The 25,984-nt window shown below is 49.7% G+C and overlaps 1 protein-coding gene across 1 annotated transcript in view; it reads right to left on the reverse strand.

Moving 5' to 3' along the window:
- Positions 1-25,984, reverse strand: part of ITGA11 (integrin subunit alpha 11) — a 129,975-nt gene that overhangs the window by 36,144 nt on the left and 67,847 nt on the right. Inside the window, exons 4-11 of the mRNA XM_065940826.1 lie at positions 25,452-25,543; positions 22,558-22,672; positions 19,920-20,047; positions 18,400-18,548; positions 12,982-13,126; positions 12,483-12,648; positions 10,931-11,001; positions 939-1,083 (exon numbers count right to left, since the gene is read on the reverse strand). Coding sequence (XP_065796898.1) covers positions 939-1,083; positions 10,931-11,001; positions 12,483-12,648; positions 12,982-13,126; positions 18,400-18,548; positions 19,920-20,047; positions 22,558-22,672; positions 25,452-25,543 — 1,011 coding nt within the window. The remainder of the gene's footprint in view (positions 1-938; positions 1,084-10,930; positions 11,002-12,482; positions 12,649-12,981; positions 13,127-18,399; positions 18,549-19,919; positions 20,048-22,557; positions 22,673-25,451; positions 25,544-25,984) is intronic.

Below are 25,984 nucleotides of genomic sequence, written 5' to 3' on the forward strand. Positions count from 1 at the left end.
CTCCTTTCCTCTGGTTCTGCCCTTTCTGCATGAATGGCAGAGGCTCGCTCTTACAAAGCTGGAGGTGACTGGGCTATGGTTAAGGTCTCACAGCTGGGATCTGTCACCATCAGGTCAATGACTCACACTTTTCTTTTTACGATCACCTTAAGGTGAGCTTCCTTTGTGGCTCAGCTGGTAAAGAATCCTCCTGCAATGCAGGAGACCTGGGTTCGATCCCTGGGTTGGGAAGATCCCCTGGAGAAGGGAAAGGCTACCCACTCCAGTATTCTGGCCTGGAGAATTCCATGGACTATATAGTCTATAGGGTTGCAAAGAGTCGGACACGACTGAGCGACTTTCATTCACACTAAGGTGCTTAATGGGAGATGACTTCTGCCTTGATTGTAACACAAAGATTCGGACATGACTGAGTGACTGAACTGAATTGAGCACATCCTCAACTTGCATTTTTGCCTTAGGGAGGCAGACTTCCTGCACTCAATTCTGAAAACATACCAACAGCTGCCGGAGAGTCTAGAGGCATGAATGGAAATAATTTCAGGTCAGACTGCTTGTCATTTATTCTGGCAGTCTGCAATCTTTTTGGCACCAGGCACTGGTTTTGTGAAAGACAATTTTTCCACGGATGGGGGTGGTGGGGGAGATGGGGAGTGGCAGATGACGCTTCGCTTGCTTTCTTGCCTCCTGCTGCATGGCCCGGTCCATGGCCTGGCCTGGGGACCCTGGTTTATTCTATTGATGGAGAGCCCATGATGAGCCAGGCACGGTGCTGGGTGTGCTGGATGCCAGCCTGGAGAGGCAACAACTCCTGACTGTGCTTGAATCAGCACAGACTGTGCTGACAAGCCCCTCGTCTCGCTTTTGAGCATGTTCTGGACCCCCAAGTCCTCTCCTGGCCCACCACCCACCAGCCGCCCCTCAGCCCTGCCTCTTACCCAGGTAGGCGCCGTGGTTCTTGAGCTCCTCGGGGAATTCCTTCAGGTAAGACTCACGGAGAGGAATGACCTTCCCACTGCTGGTCTCCTTCAGCACAGCTCCGTTCCAGTCATAAGCGCCCACGGCTCCCAGCAGAATCCCGTCCTGACATCGGGGAGGGGGTGCACATCAGCTTATGTCCCCCGGGGTGCTCCAGGCTGGGAAGCTGCCCCACATCCACACCATGAAGCATCCACCTGCCGCCTCTGGCACCTCCTGCCCAGTTTGTTAATAGCCCAACTTCCAGCCAGGATTCTTGACTTTAACAGGAGCTGAGGGCTTTCTTGCCCCATTCCATTCTTAGGATAAAGTGGGTCAAGCTGATCCCAAGGATGGAATCTTAGGAAAGAAGGAATGTTCTAGAAACAAGTTCCAAATTCAGGACCAAGGCTGCATTCCATTCTGGGCTTCAGAACCTCTCTAGCAAATCCCTTGTCACCATTCCTTCCTTCTGACACTCTTTTAAGTGATGAAAGTGAAAGTTGCTCATTCATGTCTGACTCTCTGCGACCCCGTGGACTATACAGTCCATGGAATTCTCCAGGCCAGAATACTGGAGTGGGTAGACTTTCCCTTCTCCAGGGGATCTTCCCAACCCAGGGATGGAACCTAGATCTCCCACACTGCAGGCAGATTTTTTCCCAGCTGAGCCACCATGGAAGCCCCCTTCAAGTGGTGCGCAGTATGCTTTTCTGGGGCTTCCCAGGTGGCTCCAGTGTAAAGAACACATCTGCCAATGCAGGAGATGTAACAGATGTGGGTTTGATCCCTGGGTTGAGAAGATCCACTGGAGGAAGAAAAGGCAAATCCACTCCAGTATCCTTGCCTGGAGCATTCCATGGCTAGAGGAGCCCGGCAAGCTAGAATCCATGGGCTGGCACAGAGTCGGATACGACTGACGCGACTTAGCATGCACACAATCCGTGTTTTTCCTCCTCCCTTCGCAGCGTCTGAGTTGCTTTCCCGTGTGTAAACGCTACTTCTTCATTCTTCAGTACAAATTCACTGTGTGTGTGTCTTACGTCAGACACTTGCTTAGCGCTGGGGATACTATCCCTGCCCCCACAGAGCTCACAGACACTAAAGACATACACAGATAAACAGAACACCTGCAAACTGTGATAACTGCCACACAATGAGGGCTGTGATAAATTCTGGGGTGAGACTGAATTCAGATTGAGATGGGGCTCAGGAAAAGCATTTTGAGCAAGTGATGCTCACCCAGATACCTGGAGAGATGAAATAATTTGTGCAAAGGCTCTGAGGCTGGAGACAGTTCAGAGACTTTGGCTTCAAGGAACTGAAAGCTGTTCGATGGGGCTGGAGCCCTGAGTGAGAGGAGCAGGATGGTTCAGCATGAGGCTAGACAGGTAAGCCAGGGCCACGATTGTGGCAGCCGGCGCCTCAAGGACAGGAGATTGTCTTTAATTACAGGGTAAGCAGATGCTCCGATGCCTAAGCAGGAAGATGGGAGCTCTAGTTCCCTAAGGGGAAGCCTCCAGGGTCATTTCTGAGGACTGGACTGGGTCTACTCACTCTCTGGGCTGCCCCCGAACTGTATCTCCACCCCAACCACCCACATACCTCGTGGACACAGGAAGATGAAGAGCAATCACTCGGAAGAGGGAGAGAAGTGACTAGGGACAATGAGAGGCTGAGGAGGGGGGTGGGAGCAGGGGGGCCATCTTCCTGGGTCACCTTGGTGATCACGAGCCAGGGGCACCCAGTTTTGCCTCCCAGCTTTGGAATGTTAAAGCACAAGCTGGTGAAGTCATCTCTCTCCCACTAAGCCCTCCTTCAACCCAGCTGGTGGGTGGAATTTGAGGTTTCCCCACCACTGGTGCCCAGAGTACTGAATTTCTCCTTTCCCGGTGGCTCAGTTGGTAAAGAATCTGCCTGCAAGGCTGGAGACCCAGGTTCAGTCCCTCAGCAGGAAAAATCCCTTGGAGAAGGAAATGGCTACCAACTCCAGTATTTTTGCCTGGAAAATCCCATGGACAGAGGAGCCTGGTGGGCTATAGTCCATGGGGTCACAAAGAGAAAGACCAAGCAACTAAACCACCACCACCAGAGACAGGGATCAATAGAAAAATGTGACTCTGGCCTGGGGACAACAGAGCCATAAGGAAACATACAGGCAGAGGCCTCAGCACTGATTTCATTACTGGTGGTGGAGGAGGCAAGATGGGGAACTGTAATAAGTTCCTTTTCTCATTTCCAAGGTTTCACTTTCAAGATGATCATATATAAGGATTAAAATCCTAATATTTTAGAGGTTGAACTGACTGTTCCGACAGGATGTTTTTACAGCTATAAATAAGCCGCTCTTGGGTGAGTCTGATGTGTTTGGTTTAATGTCGCGTTTTCTCATTAGCTTTCTCTCTCCTACTCTGGGCGCTTCAGCCTGGGAGAGTCTGACAATCCATCGGGGCCAGGATCCCGGCCAGGGCCTCAGAGACTCCTGCCAACATTCCTTGCTCTTGGGGTGTGCTCCGTTCTTTGCAAGATCCTTTCTCATCATTTGTGGGAGACCAGCAGGACAGTCACTATCTGCACTAGACTAACGAGCACCCAAGATTCAGAGAGGGAAAGGGTTGCCTGAGGTCACGCAGCAAGTCAGTGGCAGGGCTGGGATGGGGTTGGTCAGAGGGAAAAAATGCTCACTGGCTTCCCCAGAAGCCCCTAGATTCTGCTTTCAATATGACAGCAGGCCAGTCTGCTTCCTGCGGAGGCCTTTGAAGATAGATGTTTGGCTTTGCAGATGACTGGAAACCTCTGTGATGTACTGAGAAGGCCTGGCTTAACTGGGTGCCTGGGATTCAGCTGGGGGAGACCTGACGCTGACTCACCACACGTGGGGCTTGGCGGTTCCATCGGAATGTCTGCATTTGGCAGCGCCGGGCGTGCTGAGGGCTTCTGGGCCCTCACCTGATGCCAGTCCACCTCGGCAGTGGCTGCAGGCGGGCTTGTGGTCCCCGTGGGAGGCCCTTTCCTGAGCAGGGTCTCCTGGAGCCCTGCGCGGCAGGGTGCCCTGTGAGGAGTGGGCTGGCTGAGGCGGCAAGCCCAGGCCACCAAGGCAAACCTCAGGTGGTCACCATCTTTTGCCAGCTGGGAAAACCCAGACCTTTTGAGTTTGGAAAAAATCTGGAAGCATGGGGCTGCAGAAAGGGCCAAAGCTTTGATAGAAGAAGCCAGGCATCCCAGCCCAGCTGGGAAACAAACAGAAGGGCGTGGTGGGGAAGCTCTGTGTTCCACGATCCACGTCTGGCACTGGCTCCCTGACTTACGGCCTCCTTCCCCGTGAGGTTTCCGGGGCTTCCACCAGATCAGGGTGCGCCTGGGTGGCAGCTGACCTTTCTGACACTCTGTGCAGAAATGAGGACACGGGCTTGGTAGCCCCCAGAAGATCTAAGGCCAAGTGTGTGCCTTCCTGGAGGAGGACCTGTACCTGTATTTGCCTGAGTCCTCACCATCAGAGCCTGCCAGCTCAGCTCTCAGCTGTCCTCTGACTGGTCCTGCAGCAGAATTACCTTCCTACCTCAGCTGAGTGCTCCCTCAGCTGATCTGTGACCAGATCTCCCCAAACTCGGTGTTCCTGCTCGACCCTGTCCCCAGCCAGGGTCGGGCCACATGCCCAGCACGGGAAGCCGCATAGTCTAGGACAGTGGTTCCCAACTGGGCGTGGCTTAGCCCCCAGGCAATATTTAGTAATGCCTGAAGTCAGCTTTGGTAGTTACAGCCCAGGGTGCTGTTGCGGTTGCTATGGTGAGTAGAGACCAGGGATGCTGGTGACTACCTCCGATGCACAGGATAGCCTCATGGCAAAGTAGTGCCTAGCCCAGATGGTCAGTAGGCTGAGTAATCCCAGGCCCGGGATTAGACTGTGATCTATGGTGTCAGACATCCGAGCTCCACTTCTAGCTCCAAAGCCTCCAGCTGTGTGACCTTGGGAACGTTCCTCTTTCTCGGCTAGCCTAAGGGTCCTCAGCTGTAAATAGTTCTGAGACTATTCTAGTTCTGTAAATAGTTGTGAGAACTAGCATTTTGAATCCTTAGCAGGGTGCTTGGCAGCCAATAAGGACTGCATATATGTTAGTTCCTCTCATTCATTAATTCAGCCTTAAAGTACTTCCAGGGAGGCAGGGGTCCTCAGAACTCACAGTCAAGTTGGACCTACAGATGAGTCTGTGAGGAGTGATCTGATAGAGGTCAGGACAGCCTATTTTGAGGGCCCCCAGGAGGGGGTGACCTCATGAGGGGGTGGGTGGGTACCTGGCAGAGTTAGGAAAGGATTTTAAGAAAAACTTCCTTGACTTATTGGTTGGTTAGTCACTAAGATGTGCCTGACTCTTTTGTGACTCTTTTGTGACTATTGCTCACCAGGATCTTCTGTCCATGGAATTTCCCAGGCAAGAATATTGGAGTGTGTTTCCATTTCCTTCTCCAGGGGATTTTCCAGACCCAGAGATCGAACCTAAGTCTCCTGCTTTGGCAGGAGGATTCTTTACCACTGAGCCACCTGAGAAGCCCTCCTTGGTTTATTAGGAAATCTCAAAATGCACACTTCTAGTTCCAAGCCTCAAGATTCAATTCCACACATGGTTTTCAGACATCTGCTCAAAGGTTGAAGTTCAGAGAGGCAAAACGATTTGTCTGAGGCCACACAGCCAGACAGAGCTTTCCTCTGGCCTGGTAGTAATGGAATGAGAACACCGGCTGATAACAGTTCTTGATGTTGGAGAGGCAGGGCTTGGGGGCCAATGGAGGTGGCCCGTGGTGGTTCTGTTCACAGCGAGACCACCTAGGGGGCACGGAGTGCTGGGCTCCTCCCTCAGGCTCCCCTAGGGCTTCCTCACCTCGTGTGCATCACCAGAGTGGTCGTAGGGAGGTCAGGACTCTGTCCCCAAGAGCACCTTCTAAGGCAAATACATCGTTAAGAGGGTGGATGATGCTTCACCTAGTTGCTCAGATTCTCTCGGTAGAAGATGTTTTCAACAAGCCTAGTGGAGCCTGAGGAAGCGATCAGCGCCTGGAGGTTGAGATGGGGTTGGGCAGGAAAGACCCAGAAATGGGCCTGCAGTCTTTCTGTGGAGAGGGGCCCCGCACCATTCGTGGGGCTGAAAGCCGTAGGCTGGGGCAGTGAGGAGGGGGTGGGGAGTCAAAGGGCATGCTCTTACTTGACTACTCATTCCAGATCAGAGAGATGGTTATTTCTACTCAGAGGTCCTGGAACAATGGCCAGGAGTGGGGCGTTAGGCACCAGGGCACAGCCTGAGGACTTGGGGCTGGGCTTCTGGGGACCTTAAAGAACCAGAAATGTTTCCTGCCACCAGGGGTCAACCTGCAAAGAATCCAGAACAGCATGGCAGCAGGCCTTGGCCTCATGGGGGCAGCCTTGGCTGCCTGCCCCAGAGCTGGCAGGGGAAAAAATCCACCATCTAGGGATAAGGGGGCTCAAAAGGAGTTCACAGCCGTTAGGTATCAACCCCTCATTTCATCATTATGGATGAGTTTCTTTTACTTTTGATTAAATAAGATATGCAAAACGAGTTCAAATGCAAAACCCTTAGGAAAGATGACAACTTTAAGGCTTCAGCAGCTGAGAACCTTACATAGTCACCTCTAACCTTAGCTATCCTGTCCATGAGCCCAGGAGGGCTGGTGAAGAGGGAACAAGCTGAAGAGGCAGGGGGTGCTGGGGCTGTAGGTCTGGGGGGTAACCCCCCCCCACACACACACACCGCACTGCCTCAGCCTGTTTCAAATGTAACTGAGGCTGGTCCTCCTAGACCATCATGTGCAGTTCAAAGAAAAAACACTCTGTTCTCATCTTGGGTGAGTGGCCAAGTCTTTTGTGTAGATAAGGTCCACCCTAATAAAACTGCTTCCTTCTGTAAACTTTCGTTGTTGGGGAGATTTATGGAGTGCAATGCAGGAGAGCCATCACCACGGGCATCAATTATTTATGGTCCTCTTCCTTCCGCCACATCTTCCCCTTGTGGCCCATGGGGATTATAGGCTGAGAGCTGTGGATCTCTTCTGCAAGGTTTCTGGCAGATTCATGCAGCTTTTTCTTGGTTACCAAGCTTGACAGGGAGTTCATCACCTCAGCAAGCCGCCAGCACTAATAGAAGCCACTCCAGCTCTCAGCAACCTTCACATTTATTTCCAAATGCTAATGGAACCATTGGCTTACAAATTCATTCTAAAATTTGGTCAGGCATCCATAGCTAATTTTGCTGATGGTAATTTCCAGAATATTCTTTCTCCTTTTGGCTAATCAGGACTAGAGTTTCCTGGTGCTCTGGGTCCCTGGTTTTCCCAGCAGCTCAGACTTCTGGCCATCATGCTGGAATGTAATAATGCCTGTGGCCTGGAGTTTTGGTTCATCCAGGGGCTCAGGGATATATGGGGGTCTCCTCTCCTAATCTGGACTCTGGTCCTTTCTGTCTGTCATTGCTTTTGCCCTTCCTAACTTGAAGCCTGCTTTCCTTGCTGGGTAAGATGGCAGCAGACCAGGTGATCAGATCTGACCTTTCCTCTGCCATTTGTGAACATTCTGTGGGTCCTTCCCTTGGGACTAAGGATCCTTCCTTCTGACAGAGCTCAACAGGCCCAGGGCAATTGAAGACTCAACACATTTGCAGGAAGCAGCTGCCTGAGGCTGTCTAGGGAGCGTTTCCTGAGGAGATGGATCCCCAAGGTTCCCCCAAGAGATGTACTCATTTGGGCTCAGGACCTGTTCTGGGCAAAGTTGAGAGGCTGGACCTTCTTGTCCCCAATCCCCAGATAGGTCTGATTGATCCTGAGAGCTGTGGGTGTTGGACTCCCAAGGACAGGACGGCTGTGGCCAATTATGATGGCATGACCAGCCTAGCACTGAAAAGCCTCTGCACCCTAAAATAGCAACCCAATGGCCAGTCACAGTGCCAGACAGGCCACCATCACTGCACCAAACCTTTGGATTTGGAAGGATTTTATTTATTTAAACAAGTTATTTAAAAAGTCTTAAAGAGTCTCAAATGCAAATGTAATCATTGTCTTTTTCTAAGTCTTATCAGATGAAAGCTTCCAGATGTCTGTCTCAAAACAAGACACAGGGTGACAGAAGAACTGGGGTCTCTATCTACAGAGTGTGGAGATGCCTCCTGGGTTTCTCCAGTTAGGGGAAGAGAACAAGAGTTGAGCGTGTGGAGGAAGCTGCAGGAGGCAGCTCATGACCTTGACCTCAGTAACAAGCTGAGGTCCTGAGCTACCGGCTTCCCCTTTGCAGCCGGGGAACGCTATTGATCCTGAAAGAACTCATCTTGATGACACATTCTGCTGCTTGGGCCATTGTCAAGGTTCAGCTACACTTCCCCGAATCCCTGAAGCTTGTCTTAACCTCTCTCCTCTCTAGAGTCCCTGACTGCTGGGCACACACAGATCACAGTATCAGAAGCAGGAGACTGAACTTAGCATTTAAGAGTCTTTCTCCCCAACTAGACTGTGAATTGCTGTCCGTTGAAATGTTACCTTCATCTCTATATATCCCAGTGCCTCACACACAGCCAGGCCCAAGGGGAGATGCTCAAAAACTGACCTTGGAATGGAAGATGGAGACATGGGACATTCTCTCTCTCTTGCTGTCCCTGCCATCACGGCTGGCCACCCGTGTGTGCTCAGCCTTCCCCCAGTTCTGTGAGTATAACTTCCTCTCTCCTCTTATCTGCTGCCACCCATGGCTGCTGAAATCCTTGTCCTCAGGGGCCTGTCCAAGCCCCAGACTCCCCTGATCCTCCCCTGAATGTCCTTTCCCTTAGCCTGGACCTTTCCTTCTGTAAAACCCTGATCACACACAGCCTTGGCAAGGACTGTTTTTGTTTTGTTTTTTGCTAAACCATGCAGATCTTAATTCCCTGATCAAGGATCAAACTTGTGCCCCCGGTAGTGGAAGTGTAGAGTCTTAACCACTGGACCACCAGGGAAGTCCCTCATGCTGCTTTGATAAATGTTAGATGGGTCCATGTGGTTCCCCATTGAGCGGGGAGTCTCTACAGGGGCTCCATGGATGAGTGACCTGCTGAAGTTATACACCTGTTCTCAGAAGAAGTCTGTAGTTTCTGTCATCTTATTCTCTAAGTTCAGGATTGCTGTTCTGCATTGTTTTCAGGCTGATTCCTATTTGGCAAGAATAAATTCTGCTTCCTTTTGATATCTTAGTTGCATTTGACAAATGCTTGTTGGATTTACTGAAATTGATTTTCTTTGTTGCATTTTCTAACTAGGCCTGACCCCCAGAGTCAGGAGTCCAGGGCTAGTCCAGCCGAAGCACAGAACTTGATACCTGACCTGTGTGAATGAATGCCCTTGCCGCTCCTGGTATGCAGCCCCTTACCCTCAGACTGGGAGCTCCCTGAGGGCAGGGCTCTTGCCTCTGTACCTCCTGGGATAGAGCACAGGGCCCAGCACAGAAAAGGCACTAAAAAGATTTGCTAATGTGACCACCTAAAATGGGACAACCATTACCATCTGCTGACTCTGCAGAGCTGTTTTTGAGCATGAATGAGGCGCAGAAATTTTCTGAAAAAAAAATTAAAGTGCTCGGCACATATTGCATGACTACTGTCAATATAGAGCAGTAATATTTATATCTTGCTGTATTCAATGGGCACGAGATAGTCCAGATGCAGCTCAGGAAACGCTGAGCATGAGCCGCATTTCCGTCCATCTGCCCACTGTGTGCTAGGCATCCATACCCCTCCCCTCCGATCTGGGATCTCTGACTCAGGCCCCACTCAGATTCCACCCACTCTCATGGAACAGCTGCTCAGTGTGGGGGAAAAGCATGAGGCTAATATTTCTCTCACTCGTATCACCTCAGCAGGTCATTCAACCTTCCTGGGATGTGGCTTCTTTACTTGGAAACTGGGACTAAGGAACCCTGCCATGTTCAGCTCACAGAGGAGTGGGGAGAATTCAGAGGGTTAATGAAAGTGATGTAGAAGTGGGATGGACTGATAGGTCTTTTCTGGCAAATTGGGAGGCATGGTCCCTTCCCGTGGGGCCAACGGGGCAGAGCACATGCACAAAGCCAGGGCACCTATCCGCCCCGAGTGTGCTCACAGGGGCGGGTGCTGATACCAGCAACACAGGCTCTCCCCACACATACTCTCGGGCAGGGCTAGACCTCCAAACAGCTTTAGAAGTAAAGCATGCTCACAGCCATGGACTGCTCTGCCCCTCTGGCAGGCTTCCCAGGTGGCTCAGTGGCAAAGAATTCGCCTGACAATGTAGGAGACTTGAGATGCAGGTTCAGTCCCTGGGTTGGGAAGACCCACTAGCGTAGGAAATTGTAACCCACTCCAGTATCCTTGCCTGGAAAATTCCATGGACAGAGGAGCCTTGCAGGACACGACTGGGTGACTGAGCAGGCATGCATATGCCCCTCTGGCAATCCTGTGAGGTTTCAGCCCCATCTTGAGAATCGGAACCAGGTGAAGCACATGCCCCAGACATAGCACGATGCTGGTGACACCATGGGTCTGCTTGGGACCTCTGCAATGTGACGCTGAGCCCGCACGCGGAGAGGCCCCTGTGAGCCGCCTTCTGGAGCACATCTGGGACTTCTGCCCACATGGACTCAGGCTGCTTCGGGCATGCAGGGCACTGTTGGAGCCCAGGCAAGGGGTTTTGCCGTTCTGGCCTAGTTTTGCACAAGGCTCTGTGGACACAACAGGACCCTTGGTCCTGGGGGACATGTCCCCACCAGCACCCTGCACAGAGAGGTCTTGAGACAGCTAATTGTTATTGATGATCTTGACTTCCCTCTTCTAGCCACAGAGACGAGAGGCAGAGAGACCCCAAGAAAGAGAGCAAGGGGGATGAGAGACAGCCCAGGAATGGCAGAATAATGACCTAGGGAGCTAAGAAGAGTGAGAGGGTGGGAGGGCAGCTCTAAACCCATCCTTACCTCCACCACATGAGAGGAAAAGCCCGTCTGTGACATCTCCAGCCCGAAGGAGGTTTCGTTCTTGTTCGTGCCTAAAACAGAGGGAAGGAAAGATGTCAGCTGCATGCATGACTTCTTAGTGCCAGACATGTCTGCAGGTCAGTCCCCAGCACCTGTGACCTGGAAGCACTTTCAGTGAGGTGAGACAGGGCCCCAGGTCTGAGTCCAGCTCATCCACCCCAACAGTAGGCCCCTTCCAGGTGGCCATGTGGGTTTATTATTAGCAACCCTGCTGAAAAGGGATTGGAACACCTTATATTACAGGGCACGCATACTATGAGAGTGTCAACATAGGGGAAAGATCCAGAAAAGTGCATGGAAAGAAATCATCTACATTGTTGGCAAGAAATGGAATTTCCCACTTTGTTCATTCCTATTATTCACCAGATTCGGTTCCAGATGCCTCTGGATGGTTTCCAAATTGTAAATCGACCCTTAGGAGGAAGAGTTGTCACCACCACAGATTTGCACAAGGAATCCCATGTGTGTCTAAAGCTCCTCCTTGCAGAGGGGCTCCAACGTGTCAACGCAGCCAATGTTCTCATCATACAAGGTGACCATTTTGAGAATAAATTCACTGATCTGGATGTTTAATTCTAGGGTAAGGGTCAGACCCAGGTCCATACTCTCTGTTCCTTTATCATCATTTTTGAGGGCTAGTTTTTCTCTTTTCCTGTGTCTGCAGCTTATCATTTCCAATGCAGAGCAAGCTGCTCAGCCTCTGGGATGCCACACTGCCTTCTCTTTCTTTTGACCCAGTGAGGTCCCCCCTACAGCAATGCATAGTGCAAAGGAGCCCTGCGTGAATCAAAACTGGAGTCTGAGTCATAAGGAGAGAGCAGTCTGAGGGAACCTTGCAAAATGGTGGGGTGGGAGGCAGCAGGACTCGGGGAGTAAGTGTTACAGGCTGTGGAGTCGGGCTCAGCTGGGCTCAACTCGAGCTGCCAGATAAAATACGGGATGCTCAGTTAAGTTTGAATTTCAGACAAACAGTGAATGGTTTTTTAGTATGTCTGCCACAAATGTTGTATTTTATATTTGCTATATCTGGCAACCCTCATTCAAACCCCAATTCCTTCCCAAGTGGTGGGAGCTCTGGCAAGTCATTTAGTCCCTTCGAACTGCAGTTACCTCCATGGTAAAAGGAGGAGCTTATCAGCAAAACCAGACTTCAAGGCTGTTTGGAAAGCGTGGAGTCTCAGGTCCAGCATGAGAGTGCTGGGGTTTACCAGGAAGGGAGAACTTCTAAACCCTCCCATCCTGTGGGGCTGGATTTTTTTTTTTAAGATTTTTTTTTTTTTTAATGTGGACCATTTTTTAAAGTCTTTATTGAATTTGTTACAATATTGCTTCTGTTGTTTATATTCTGGTTTTTTTGGCCAGGACTTAGCTCCTCAATCACAGATGCAACCTGCACCCCCTGTGCTGAAGGTGTGGGGCTGGATTTCACTCATTTGGGCTTCGCCTGCCATGAGCCCAGGAGCACGAGCACCTCTCAGGAAGCGGTGCTCACCTTCCAAGCTGAAGATCCTGTCCCCCAGGGCGTCGACAATGTCCTTCAGGGCCGCCTCATCAGTGACGTTGAAGAAGTGCTTGTCGTCGGGGTCACTGGCGATGTATTTGATTTCGTTCAGAAAAGCTTCTGGGTTGATGCCCCTGCGGTTGTAGTAGCCCAGGACCTGCCAGGGAACGGGGGGCCGGGGCGACAGACAGGACATGGCACAGATCTCCCCCACACCCGGGGCAGGCTGGAGCGCCTGCTCTAAGCTAGGGAGCTGGGGGCGGGAGGCTTGGAGGTGTTTTCTAGTTTCTGAGGTTTCAGAGCCTGCCTGGCAATGGAGGGAAGAAAAAGCCCACAGCTGTTGTGAATACGTAACAAGGACAGGCCCATGTGAGGGCCCGGATGGCTAGTTCACTGCCCAGAAAACACGCCCCCACCCACAGAGTCCCCAGGGGGCTGATGGCAAAGCCTCTGAAGGTAGGCCGGGGCGGGATGGTGGGGCAGGACTCACGGCCACGGCGTATCTGGTCACGTTGTCCCTCTCGCTTTGCTGGATCACCTTCTCTAGGTCCGGACTGTCGTGGGACTCCCCATCTGTGATGACAATCATCACCTTCTTGGCCCCTTTCCTTCCGCCCTTCTGGAAAGCCTCTGAGCTGGAACCCGAGCACAGGGGAGGGTCACAGAGGGAAGTGGGGATGGGCAACCCCCCAACCTCCTGCAGAGACACGGCCACGGGAGCCGGGGCTAAGCCCCCCAGCAAAACTACAGGTGTTGGAACCTCAAACCAAAGAAGAAGCTGGATTGAGACACCCAGACTACTTGTCCGCTGGCTGCTCAGATGGGTCTTAAATCTGCTCGTCTTTATGTTTATTGATTTAAAAAAATTTAAAATTTTATTTGAGTATAGTTGCTTTACAATGTTGTTAGTTGCTGCTATATAGCAAATTGAATCAGCTATATGTATACATTCTGTGGGCTTCCCTTGTGGCTTCACTGGTAAAAAAAAAAAATTCTGCCTGCAATGCACGAGATCAGGGTTTGGTCCCTGGGTATACATATCTATACATATATCCATGCATGTATACATATACATACATATATCCCCTCTTTTTTGGGTTTCCTACCCATTTATGTCACCACAGAGCATCCCTTGTGCTGTACAGTAGGTTCTAATTAGTTATCTATTTTAGACATAGTATCAATAGTGTATATATGTCAATCCTAATCTTCTAGTCCATCCCACCCCCACTTCCCCCTTGTTACCCATGAGTTTGTTCTCTATGTCTGTGTGTCTATTTCTGTTTTGCAAATAAGTTAATCTATACCATTTTTTCTAGATTCCATATACATATGTGCATTACTATGTATTTGCTTTTCTCTTTCTGACTTACTTCACTCTGTATGACAGACTCTAGGTTCATCCACGTCTCTGCAAATGGCACAATTTCGTTTCTTTTTATGGCTGAGCAACATTCAAATCTGCTTGTCTTTAAAAAGTGATTTTTGAAAACCCCTCTCAAGTCCTGATCATGTTGCTTTGGGCAAATAGAACGGAGGGGGTGGTTCTCGGAGGGGAGTTCAGGGTCAGGTGGAGACCTTTAGAGGCCCTAATTTCATGGTTCAAAAACCCCAGCGCACATTAGAATCACCTGGGGAATTAAAAATGATGCCAAGCCCTTCCTGGACTCATGGAATCAGAATCTCCAGAGTGCGGTCTGGGCACTGGAATTTTCCAACAGTTCTAATGAACACAGGGATTTGAGAACCACTTCCCTAAGGTCTGAAAGGTGATGACCCAGAGCAATTTAACACCCAAGCAAATGTGTGTGATGAAGTGTGACAAAGATTTTTCCCAGGAGAACCACTTTGATTCTATTTTGGGAACTATTAAATATCAAATTCTATGACAAATATTCGTCTTTCTTGCTTTTCATTTTGTTTTCAGTGGCCAGAGCAGGTGCTTGACCTGCTTGCCGGGCAGTCCAGCCAGGGGCCTGGGGGCTGGCATGCTGTGGACAGACTCGCAGCTGGTGACCCATCTATGAAGCAGAAAAAATTGGCTCCTGAACCATCACTAGCTTTAGGTGCCTGTGTGGCCAACTCTCCTTCAGACTGTGAGGTTCTGAATTTTCCTATAAGGAAGTAAAACCAAATGTTATCCTTAGACACTGCAGTAATTCCTCAGGGGTCCGACCCATAGATTTAAGCACCATGATACCAGGTTAAATTCCACCTCCAGGCTCCAAAGTGTTGGTTACCAGAGGTATCTTTTGTTACACGGCAAGTTGATGAGCTGACATGCATGATTTAGATGCTGAGGAATTCACAAAAGTTAGAATAAATTAGTTCAGAGCATTTTCAAGCTACCAGTTAAGAGAAATGGACCATCTGCCACTCTCTGAGAAGTTCTATGATATTCTGGATATGCTGGCTTAAAAAACCCCCTCTAATTTTAGTAAGAGGTGTGGACTGAGGCACACTTGACAGGACAGAATATAGAGAATATTTTGGGCTTAAGCCTGACTCAGTGGAGGGAGTCTACGAGCCCCTCAGAGGAGACTCAAGATGCTCCCAGACCTTCTTGGAGGGCCAGGTCCAGGAACGAAACTTCAGGAGAAAAAAATATGGCAGGGGAAACACAGGTTCTATTACATATAGAGCCAAGGACATTTCAGGATTATATTTCCATAGAGTGGAATGGTGTGAATATCTGTATGAATCTGTAATTGTGTAAATACTGGCATGAGTCATCGGATTTAAAATTGTGAATTTGTACTGTGTAAAGACTTGGATTCATTGCTTTGTAAATTAGACTGTAACTTCCTGGAGAGCATTGAGAGCTTTATACTCATGATAGGTTCCTTGAACCTGGAAGCCAGGGTGACCGGGTGGAGAAAGCAGGTCGTATCACGTCTCCTTTCTGCTCAAATCCTGTCCTGGCTCCCATTTCTCTCAGGTCCTGACAGACCCTCATTGACCCTTCTGACCCCTCCTCCTGCTGGAATCTTTCCTGATCCTGGGACTACCAGGCACATTCTTGTCTTAGGGCCTTTATCAGAGCTTCTCCCTCTTGGAACTTCCTCCACTCAGCACCCTGCTGGCCAACTTGCTCGCCTCCAAGTCTCCACTCAAATGTTAGTTCTCAGTGAAACCTTCCCTGACTTCCCTGTTAATGCTGATTAAATATCTGTCTTCTCCACCCTGCTTGACTGCCTTTACCAGGCTGTATTTTCCAGCCCCCATCCCCACCCCAGGCTTGCCAGTGGCTCAGTGATAAAGAATTCACATCCCAATCCAGGAGACACAGGTTCAATCCCTGGGTCAGGAAGATACCCTGGAGAAGAAAATGGCAACCAACTCTAGTATTCTTGCTGGGATAAACCCATGGACAGAAGAGCCTGATGGTCTGCAGTTGATGGTGTTGCAGAGGGTCGAATATAACTTAGTGACTAAACAACAAGAAAATTTTTCCATCATATCTTGTATCTCCTAGCATACTATATATATATATATATATATTTTTTTTTTTTTTTTGCTTATTGTTCACCTCACCCTCAGCTTCACGAAGGCAGGACATTTATCTATTTTGTTCACTGATTCATCCTGAGTACCTAAAACTGCGTGAGGCATATAGTAGATGCTCAATAAAAAGTGTTGAATGAACAAAGGTGGCATCACAACGCTGCCCCGCCGCCTCCCCTAAAGCCACATGTGGCTACCAGAGTCACCTTCATGTGCACATCTGATGATGACATTCTTGTCCTTAAGAACCTTCACTGGCTGCTCAAGCTTGCTTTGGCTACAACAGTACCACTCTCATAATCTAGTTCCAAACCTTCTTTGCGGCTTCCGGGCTTACTATCCCCCCAACACCAACTGTGCTCAGGAGCAAAGCTCTGAACATAAATGTTCCTTGACTTCCCCTCTCCTCTGTTCTTACTGGGGCAGAATGTCTTCTCTACCTCTCCCTGCTGGAATCCTGGCATCTTCCTAGGACAGGTCAGATGTCCCCCAATCCTGGCAGTCCTCCCAAGACCCTCCCTTGGAACCTTCCCTCTCATCCTCACTGAGTTAGGCTGACACTTATCAGAGCTTCCCTATTAAGCCTGGGATCACGAGTTACCATTTTTATAAACCCTCAAGTCCATGGCCTGGGTCTTTTATTTTAGTAGGTGCACAGAAAAAAATGCACTATGAATAGCTGAGTGAGGAAAGAAAACCTTTGCCCTTAGAAGGAGCCAGCTGTAATTTGGACCCCAGACTTGGCCAGGCAGAACAGATTTGGAAGTTCACTTGAGGTTCAGGTTGCACACCCCAGCGGTGCCTGTGAGTCACGCTGGTTCAAGTCCCTAGGTGAGTCACACACTTACACTTGGCCTGGGGGAGATGGGCTGAGAAATGAGATGGAAACAGTGGGCTCCCCCCCGACGGGAGTCAGTCAGCTTCTCGCTGATAGCTCAGTGGGTGTGGGCTTCCTCAGTTCTCCACTGGCCACTTCACAGGGCCTACTCGGGGGTCTCAGGGGCTCACCCCCATGAAGACAAAACAGCAGCAAGGGCCCATCTCTCAGGAGGGTGAGTAAGAGCCATCTTTACAAACAGAGATGCTCATTTAGGGAAAAAGCTTGAGCAAGTTTTATCAGCAAACAGAAATACGCTGGTGGAGCGTATAAGCATAAAGAGTTGTGAGGTTGGAAGAAACTTACTCTTTGACCACACAAAATCATGTCACTACTAAATAGCTCCCACATTGCAGAATTCTGCTAAACACATTGACTAACCCTACTTAAGGGGGGATTATAAGGTAATGGGACTGTGGTCTCAATGAACACAGCAGAGCTCATATTCGTAGGTATAAAATTTATACATTTAAATCTCCATGCCTTGGACACAGTCATCTTGGGAGTTTAGGCTACAGCTGGAAAAATCTGGGGAAACTGACTTTAAAATCATTCACTGATTCCAGTGTGGGTGACTATGGTGTTCTGAGCAATGTCAGGGTCACTGGAATAAGCATGTAGCTATCTGGATGGCTATAAATAACACTGATTGTCACTGTGAGTTCTTGTGTTACATTTAAAAAGCCAGCCTCATGGCTCTATAATCTCAGATGTTAGATTTAACTCTGTTACTCACACTCCACTGATGAAAAATACCCCACAAGAAGATTCTGTCCTTATGCGGCCCACACACTTTTGATAGGGTCTCAGTGGTAGGAGATATTTTCTGAAGTTGGCAGCAAAAATATCCCCTGTCCCCCAAAGACTTTTCTGTGATGTGACCTTGCCATTTCTCCATCAAGGAGGGAAATTAAATTCTCTTCTCCTTGAACCTGAGCTGGCCTTAGGGACTTGCTCAATCATAGACTATGGCAGGGAATTCCCTGGTAGTCCAGAGGTTAGGACTTCATGCTTTCACTGCAGGAGACAGGGGTTCAATCCTCAGTCAAGGAACTAAGATCTCACATTCTGTGTGGCACAGCCAAAAGAAAACTATGACAGAAGTTATATTCTGGGGCTTCTGCAGCTAGGTCACAGGCAGTCTTGGAGTTCTTGCCTGGGTCCCTTGGAAAACTTCCTCTCAAAGGCTGACTGCCATAAAGTGAGAGTGTCAAGCCACATGCCCACGCACAGAAGCTCAGACTGCCAGCCTCAGCTGGACTCCCAGCCCACGGCCAGCCTCCACTGCCAGCCATGTGAGCGTGCCATTCTGGATGACCAGTCCAGTTGAACCTTCAGGTGACAACAGCCCCAGCTAACATCAGACTTCAACCACATGAGAGAACCCAAGGAGAGCTGATGGCTGAGCCCAACCAACACCCAGTACTTTGAGGGGTTAATTACTGTCTCTTCAGATACTAAATATGGCGGGGCAGTAATAGATAACTAGAACAGTATCTGAGATCTAGAAAAATTAATTTTTTTTACCGAGCAAATTCAATTCCAAATGCTGTCCGGGTTTCTGTTCCTCCTCTCTGCTCAATGTGGCTGGCAGCTTCCACCACGTCCTTTACAGACCTGTAGTCGTTGAGGTGAAATTCGTGTACCACGTCTTCTCCATACTGCACAACTCCAACCTACGAGTTAAAGGAGAGGGCGACAGAATGTCTTGACCCCTGAAGGCTCGCCCTTTGGGGATGAGGCCTCCTGGAGTCATCTCTCTGGGACTGGTCAGGAGTGAGGAGGCCTGGGGACCTTCCAAAGGGAGATGGATTAAGCCAAAGGGAAGCAGGTTCTGCCAGGTCCTGGGAATTAATGGCTGGCTTGGTGAGACAAGTGGGAGATGCCTATCGAAAGAGGAGACTGATCTAAAAGATCCAGCAGATTAAGTTTCTTACTTAAAAAGACAGAAGTTGAGCACAGAATTGAAATCTAAAATCTTAAGAACACTGTGGGAGGATGAGCTATGGCATTGTTCACCAAAATCTGGAACTAAGATTCTTTACATTTTGGAAGAGAAGTCTGAAATATTAATTAGCCTCAAATATTAATAGCCTTAAAAGAAACAAAATCTTAAAAGAATAAACAAAACCTACCTGTAGTAGGACTAGACTGAACAAATACTATTGTTGGATGGGCCCACAGAGTCTATTTGGTAAGAGTGCATTTCCGAACGTTGAATTTTCACCTGGCATACCCTAAAACAGTTTCCCAGGGGTGGGGAACTCATCACTTCACGAGAAAGCCCACTCCCTTTTTACCAGCTTTCATTGCTACAAAACAGCTTCTTAGGGCTTTCCTAATGGCCCAGTTGTAGAGAGTCTGCCTGTCAATGCAGAAGACACGGGTTCGATCCCTGCTCTGGGAAGATCCACATGCCCCAGAGCAACTAAGCCTGATCACGATGACTACTAAACCCATGTACTGCCCCTAGAGTAGCCCCCACTTGCTGCAGCTAGAGAAAAACCTGCATGGCAATGAAGACCCAGCACAGCCAAAAATAAATACAAAAAATTATTAAATAAATACTTTCTTAGATGACTTGAAATCTGTCACCTTGTCATTTCTATTCACTGGTCCTCATTTGGCCTGCCAAAACAATACGGAATAAACCTCCCCCCTCACTGGCTAGGCAGCATTTCAAATATGTGCTGGCAGCTACGACTACTTCCCCAGTCTCTGCTCCAAGATCAAAGAGTCTAATTCTCCCCCTGCCTCACCCAGCGGGATTCTGCTGCCTTCTCCCTCTCTGGTTGATCAAAGTTTTTGTTAATAGATGGTGTCCATCCCAGAGGACAGTGGTTGATCCACCCAATGAGGCTTTTCCCAAATTGTCCCTCAATGTGCCCAGTGGAGATGGCTGTCTTGGGCTGCAGGGCCCTGTTGCTGGCCCTTTCACCCACATCTTTCTAGTGCATGCAAAGACACTCCCCCACACCTCAGGGCAGCATCTGCCATGGATTTGGGGGGCCCTGTTTGGAGGAGGAGAGAGTCCCAGCCATGCTCACCTGGATTTGCCCGGGGCCAATGTAAAACTTCTTCAGGATGTTGATGAGGAAGTGCTGAACCTCCACCCAGGGGTAGATGCTGTTGGAACCGTCCAGGACAATGACGATGTCCATGTAAGTCTGGCACCCTGGGGAGGGAGGACACGGTCACAGCTACCCCAGGAGCCAGTGTCTGAAAATCTCTGGTTCCCTGAATGATTGTCCAAGGAAGCCTGGTCTGGGAACCGTCTTCAGGCTGAACATTTATTTGGGCCACGTGAGAGAGGAGCCCAGGAATTCCTGATGCTGCTCCATGGCTCTGAGCTGGCTTTCTAAACACAGCATCAATTAAGCCAGAATGTCTCTGCCCCTCATCAGGAACTGACCACCATCGGTTCCTTGTTTGGGAGACAGCCAACACTGCCCAAATCTGTAGTTCATTATTGTGTATTTTACAGTAATGCGTAGGCTGGCATTTACCACTTTCAGCTCGAATGAATGGGCTTCACTTCTTAGGAGGGAGGCATGGTGTAATGACTAGAAATGTGGAATCTGGCATCAGACTGTTTGACCTCTGGCTTTGACCTTGGGCAAGTTACTTAACAACTTGGCATCGGTTTTCACTTCTGTGAAAGAGGCACAATGATAGTAGAGGATTGCTACGAGGAATTAACAAGGTGATGCTTCACAGGCTGAACTCAAGAATCTTAGCTGATCCTCATGTTATTTTTTTAACCAAACCAGTTTGTTAACATAGTAATGACATCATCAGGTCAAGCTCTTGTGCCTTGATCTCTGCTTTGAGTCTGAAAGTTTCTCTATATTCTTGTAATATGAATACCAAATTAAAATGAATAATGGCAACAGAATGAATAATGAAGCCTTGGTACCATAACAAATGGAAAAGGAGTCTTTTAACATCTAAGGAATTGATTTCTGTTTGTGACACAGCTGGGGTAACTCTGAAATAAGATATCATGAATCTGATATGATATATACTAAACTATACCACATTGAAATACTGAGCACCTGCTTATTTTCACTGGAGGATTTTCACACTATTTTCAAATAAATCAACTTTATAGCAATATAGCGGGGGATGGGAGGCGGGGGCCGCTCTGTGAGTCAGCCACTCCAGTAACTCCTGAATCGTGCAGGTGCAGCGTGTTGACAGCAGTGCTCACCAGAAGGCCCAGGTGGTGGGTTTGAGCCCAGGTGCCTGCCTCAGGCTCTGTGTTTGGGAGAGCACTTTAGAGGCTCTGGGTGGCTCGGATGCTCAGGGTCGCCTCTGCTTTAGGAGAAGCTGTGTGGATGGCTCTCGTCTCGTCTGCATGTGATGGTCCTACGCCTCCAGGCTGATGGTGCCCGGTAATTTTGTCCTTCTCGAGTATACTGCAGCCCCACACCTCTGGATCCAGCATGTGCTGGAGTGCGGTGTGGTGCCGGCAGCCGCGAGGACGCGAGACAGAAATGCCTTGATTCGGGGCAGGGGGGTTCTAATCTACTGGTAGGGACCAGGTTTCTTTTAAAGCCAGTTTTATTATTAGAATGCATTTATTAGTACTGATCTCTTTCTTAAGATTTCAAAAATTTTTTCAAGACACCTTGGGAAGAGCCTTGCTTTAGGTCTGCGGTTTTTAAACATGACTGCACACACTTCTGAACACAAATGCACACACGTGTGTACACGCACCTGGGCCTCCCAGAACCTCCTCCTCACCCCACTGACCAAGCGCCAAGCAGATCAGATCCCAGGACATTACCCCTTGCCTCCACCACCCCTGTCAACACCACGGAGGATCTAAGTTGGCAGATCTAGGATGAGACCCCAGGTGCGTGTACACATGTGCGTGCTCTCCCGCTGACGTGTGAGAACAGAATTGAAGCCCCTCATCACCCCTAAGAGGACCACTTCCCAGACCCCGTGGGACTGACCCTTCCTCCTCCCTCCTCCATGCACCACCTTCTGTCTCTGACTGGGCGCTGTTGTTCGGAGGGAGGCTGCCTTTAGCCAGAGGAACTGATCCCCCACCCTCAATAAAGCAGGCAGCAGCTGCTTGGGCAATGGTATTTAGCCCACAGGAAATAGTGAGGCTCAGAGCCACGCCAGAGGCAAGGTCTGCACTTGACATCCCAGACTTTCCTGGCAGGTGGGGAGAGAGTGGGAGGTTTGTGTTCCCTGAGGCCCCAGGAAAGCTGGGCAGCGCTTCCTCACGTCCAGGAACACAGATTAGATGGGACTATTAGATGGGACAAGGAATACTTCTGTTCTCCTTGACCCTGCACCTCCAGGGCACTGCACTGCGTAACATCAGAGGGCACCATTCACACTGTAGTCTAAGTGAGCCACGTCCCCAGATTTGTGCAGTCAGCAGCCTGCCTGCTGTTCATGGCAACCTGGCCATCTCCTCCTCACTCAGGTTTGCATTGAGCCTCTCTGGCTGCCAGGATGGTCTTCATAACCTTAAACCCCCCGCCATCACTCTGTAGGGGAGGGTGGGCCAGGATTGTGACCCCAGAGGTTACCCAGAGAGCCAGAGCCGGGCGGGGCTAGAGTCCAAGCTCTGCTTTGTAGACACGGGATGGGGTGGTCAGAGCCCGGGGCCTCGCAGGGACTGCCAGTTGCTTAGCCTGAGTCTATAGATTGGAAGCCACTTACTTTGGAGAGCTGGGGCCACGGTCTTGGAGAACCTGAAGTTGGAGTTGACTCGTGAACACATCCCTGTGGTGTAGTAGGAACTCCCACACTCATGCGACCAGAGCGGGCTGCAGGCCTATGGAGCACAGTACGGACCCCGGTCAGTGGGGAGCCTCAGGGAGGGTCTGGGCCCAATAGTCTTTGGCCCAGCCCCACCATCCAAGACACAGGACGCTATCCTTAGGATTTAGAGGGTCATCTCCAAGTCTAACTGAACTCTCTTGCTGTGACATGTACCAGTTCCCTTGATTTTAGGTGGAAGGGAGACTAATCTTAGAATTCACCTTTGCTTTATTTTCAAAGGTCTCCTTCTCCACCCCATCATCAGGGTTGTGACTCTCCTTCCCCTGCCTGTCTACCCCTCCCACCACACAGGAGGCAGGAAAACCTTGTCATCCATGGGAGGGGACCCTTCAAAGGTCTTCCTGAAGAGGTCACCTGAAGGTCATTACCGGGCAAACTTCCAGGACAGGGTCCCAACAACATGCCCATGGCTCTTTCTTACTAGGGAAAGGAAAAAGTGTGTTTCTGCCCTTTCTATGAAGTTTGCTACCGAAACATTGATGTCAGCCCCTCGTTTAAAGACTGGATGATGAGTCCCTCTCAGAGTCATTGAAAACGAAAGCCCAACTTCTGTCTTCATTTTTGTCCTGCTGCTGGAGAACTCAAGACTAAATATTATGCTGTTATTTCTTTTGGTTTGGAAGAACAATTATTCTACTTCCAATCCCTTTATTTAATTAGGTTTCTTTTCTAACTCAGATTTTAAAGGTTTTGTTTTATCTGTGTCTTTTGTTGAAGCTTCTGCAAGTTATTTCTGGAAGTGGGTGAGAATGAATAATGGGAGAGTAGGTGATGGATAGGAGAAGGCGATGGCAACCCACTCCAGTACTCTTGCCTGGACAATCCCATGGATAGAGGTGCCTGGTAGGCTGCAATCCATGGGGTCGCTATGTGTTGGACACGACTGAATGACTTCACTTTCACTTTTCACTTTCATGCATTGGAGAAGGAAATGGCAACCCACTCCAGTGTTCTTGCCTGAAGAATCCCAGGGACGGGGGAGCCTGGTGGGCTGCCGTCTATGGGGTAGCACAAAGTCGGACATGACTGAAGTGACTTAGCAGCTGCAATGGCAGCAGCAGGTGATGGATAATGGCTGGAGGGATGGAAGAATGATGGATGGATGGATAGATGATGGATAAATGAATGGAGGATGGATGGATGGGTGCATGGATGGATGGTTGATGGATGTGGGAAGGGATGGATGATTAGATGGGAGGATGAGGGGGTAGACTGATAAGCAGACAGATGGGTGGCTGAATGAATGGATGGATGGATAGATGAATAGAGGGAAGGACATTTGGTTGGGGGATGGACTGATGAGTAAATGGATGAATGGATGAGTGAATGAGTTAACAAAGGTTGGTATTTACAAAGCAGGGTCTTAACCTCTCCTCAGAGGCCCCAGGGGTTGTGTCACACCTTCTTCTTGGACCTTCATTGCACCTTGTAAAGTCAGTGAAATCAAGTTGATCGGGTTTGACAAGGAGCATCAGATGGAGAAGGGTGTCAGACCAAAGCCCCTGACAAGTATGTGTGGACAGGACCAGGGCTCCTGTTGCCCTTGGTTGGGGATGATGAGGGCTGTGCGCTGACCATTTACTGAGGCGCCTCGGGACTTTCCCTGGTAGAGCCACTATGCTCTGTCAAATCTCTGAGTGTCCCAGTCATCTCACTGCCCTGATGTCTCATTTGTCAACAGAAATGGACTGATGGGTGAGAGCAGAGAGTGATACCAGCTTTCCTATCTTAAAACGAGTGGCGCATTTTATTGGGCTTTTCTGGGTAATTTTTCTCTGAAATCTTCTCTTGCAGCTGTTTCTAGGAACCATCAGTCCCAGCATCACCCACATTCATAGTAGTTTACTTGAACGTGGTGGCAAGGGGTGGGCAGTGTCAATCAATCAGGCCACCTGCACCCGCCCACTGTGAGCAAAGCTTCCATCTGCTTGCCTGGGCGAGTGCAGAGAACTCCCAGCACTTAGCGCTGCTGACTTTCTGTCCCAACAGCATGTTCCTATTATGCATTTGTTATCATAATGCCCCCAAACAGAATGGAAGCTTCAGGAGAGCAGGGAGCTCTGCAGACTGCTGAATCCCCAGTGCCCAGCACTGGCATTGTAAGAACTCAAAAAATAGTCTAAATGAATGAACATCTCTACCACCTCAGCCCAAGTATTCCTTCCTTTTTCTTCCTTGCTAAGACTAGTTTCTTCTTTAAAAGCAAAACAGAACCATTCTCCAGGAAATCTTCTCGTCTGATTCCCCATGCCGTTCAGGTGGCCTGCCCCTCTTTATCCTTTCCTCTGTTGTAGAAACTCTGTATTCACTCATTTAAGACTTCCACTCCAAGTCTTCTCAAGGTATGTGGTGTGTTCTAACTCTTTCATCAATTCTGGAGCAGAGATTCGGCCTCTGCCTTGGACATTGGGCTCCCCAAAGAACAAGATAGCCCCCCCAATCCTATTGGACTGTTAATCATCTTTATCCCTGTTCCTTTTTAGGCTGTCTGCTCCATGCTCCCCCCCCCCACCCCACCTCCAAAGGGAATGTACACAAAAGGCTCAATCCTTTTTCTTGTCTGAATTGTCCCTTGAAAAAGTTTAGGGTGCAGTAGGCAGAATGGCACAGGCAGGAAGCTGGAGGAGGGGCTGCTCCTGGGGCGCGCAGGGACCGGTAGTCTGGTGGGCAGGCATTTTCAGCCACCCCATGTCCCTTGCGGCTCCAAGCAGAGGGCATGTGGGGGCAGGAAGGGCTGGGGATTAGAAAGAGGGCCAGTGGGTGGCTCTTACCAGGAAGCTGTTGTCCTTGGGGTTGGTGGCCAGGCTCAGGCCGAGACGCATGTTGTCCTTCCTCTCGGACACGTTGGATAGGGTGACCCTTCCTGGGGTGGAATGGAGAGGCTCAGCCTGAGTCCCTCCTGCCCGCCTTCCGCCCAGTGTCTGCTGCTGCCGCTGGCCGCCAGAGGGGCCCAAGGCAGAGGCAAACAGGGTCCTCTCCCATTCTGCCTGCCCCTCTGGACCTCTCACTCATCTGCAGATCAGTGAGCCCTTCACGGTTTACTAAGGCCTTGCCCAAAGGTCGTCTGATTACTTCCCCTCAGCTCGGTGTGAGAAGAGGAATATGAAGCCCAGAGAGGCCAAGCAAGCAGCCCACAGTCACACAGGAAGCACATGACCGGGCTTTCCATCTCCTAGTCCAGAGCATTCCCTCCTCCAGCCATGTCTGAGTCCCACCCAAACATACCAGGGCGCCCCACTGAGGCTGGCTCCTCCAGCTCCTCTATGCAGTGTCTCTTCCACATCTTTCTTCAAGCCCACCTGCC

Source organism: Muntiacus reevesi, chromosome 7 (genome assembly GCF_963930625.1).
Source record: "Muntiacus reevesi chromosome 7, mMunRee1.1, whole genome shotgun sequence".
NCBI classification, from domain to species: domain Eukaryota; kingdom Metazoa; phylum Chordata; class Mammalia; order Artiodactyla; family Cervidae; genus Muntiacus; species Muntiacus reevesi.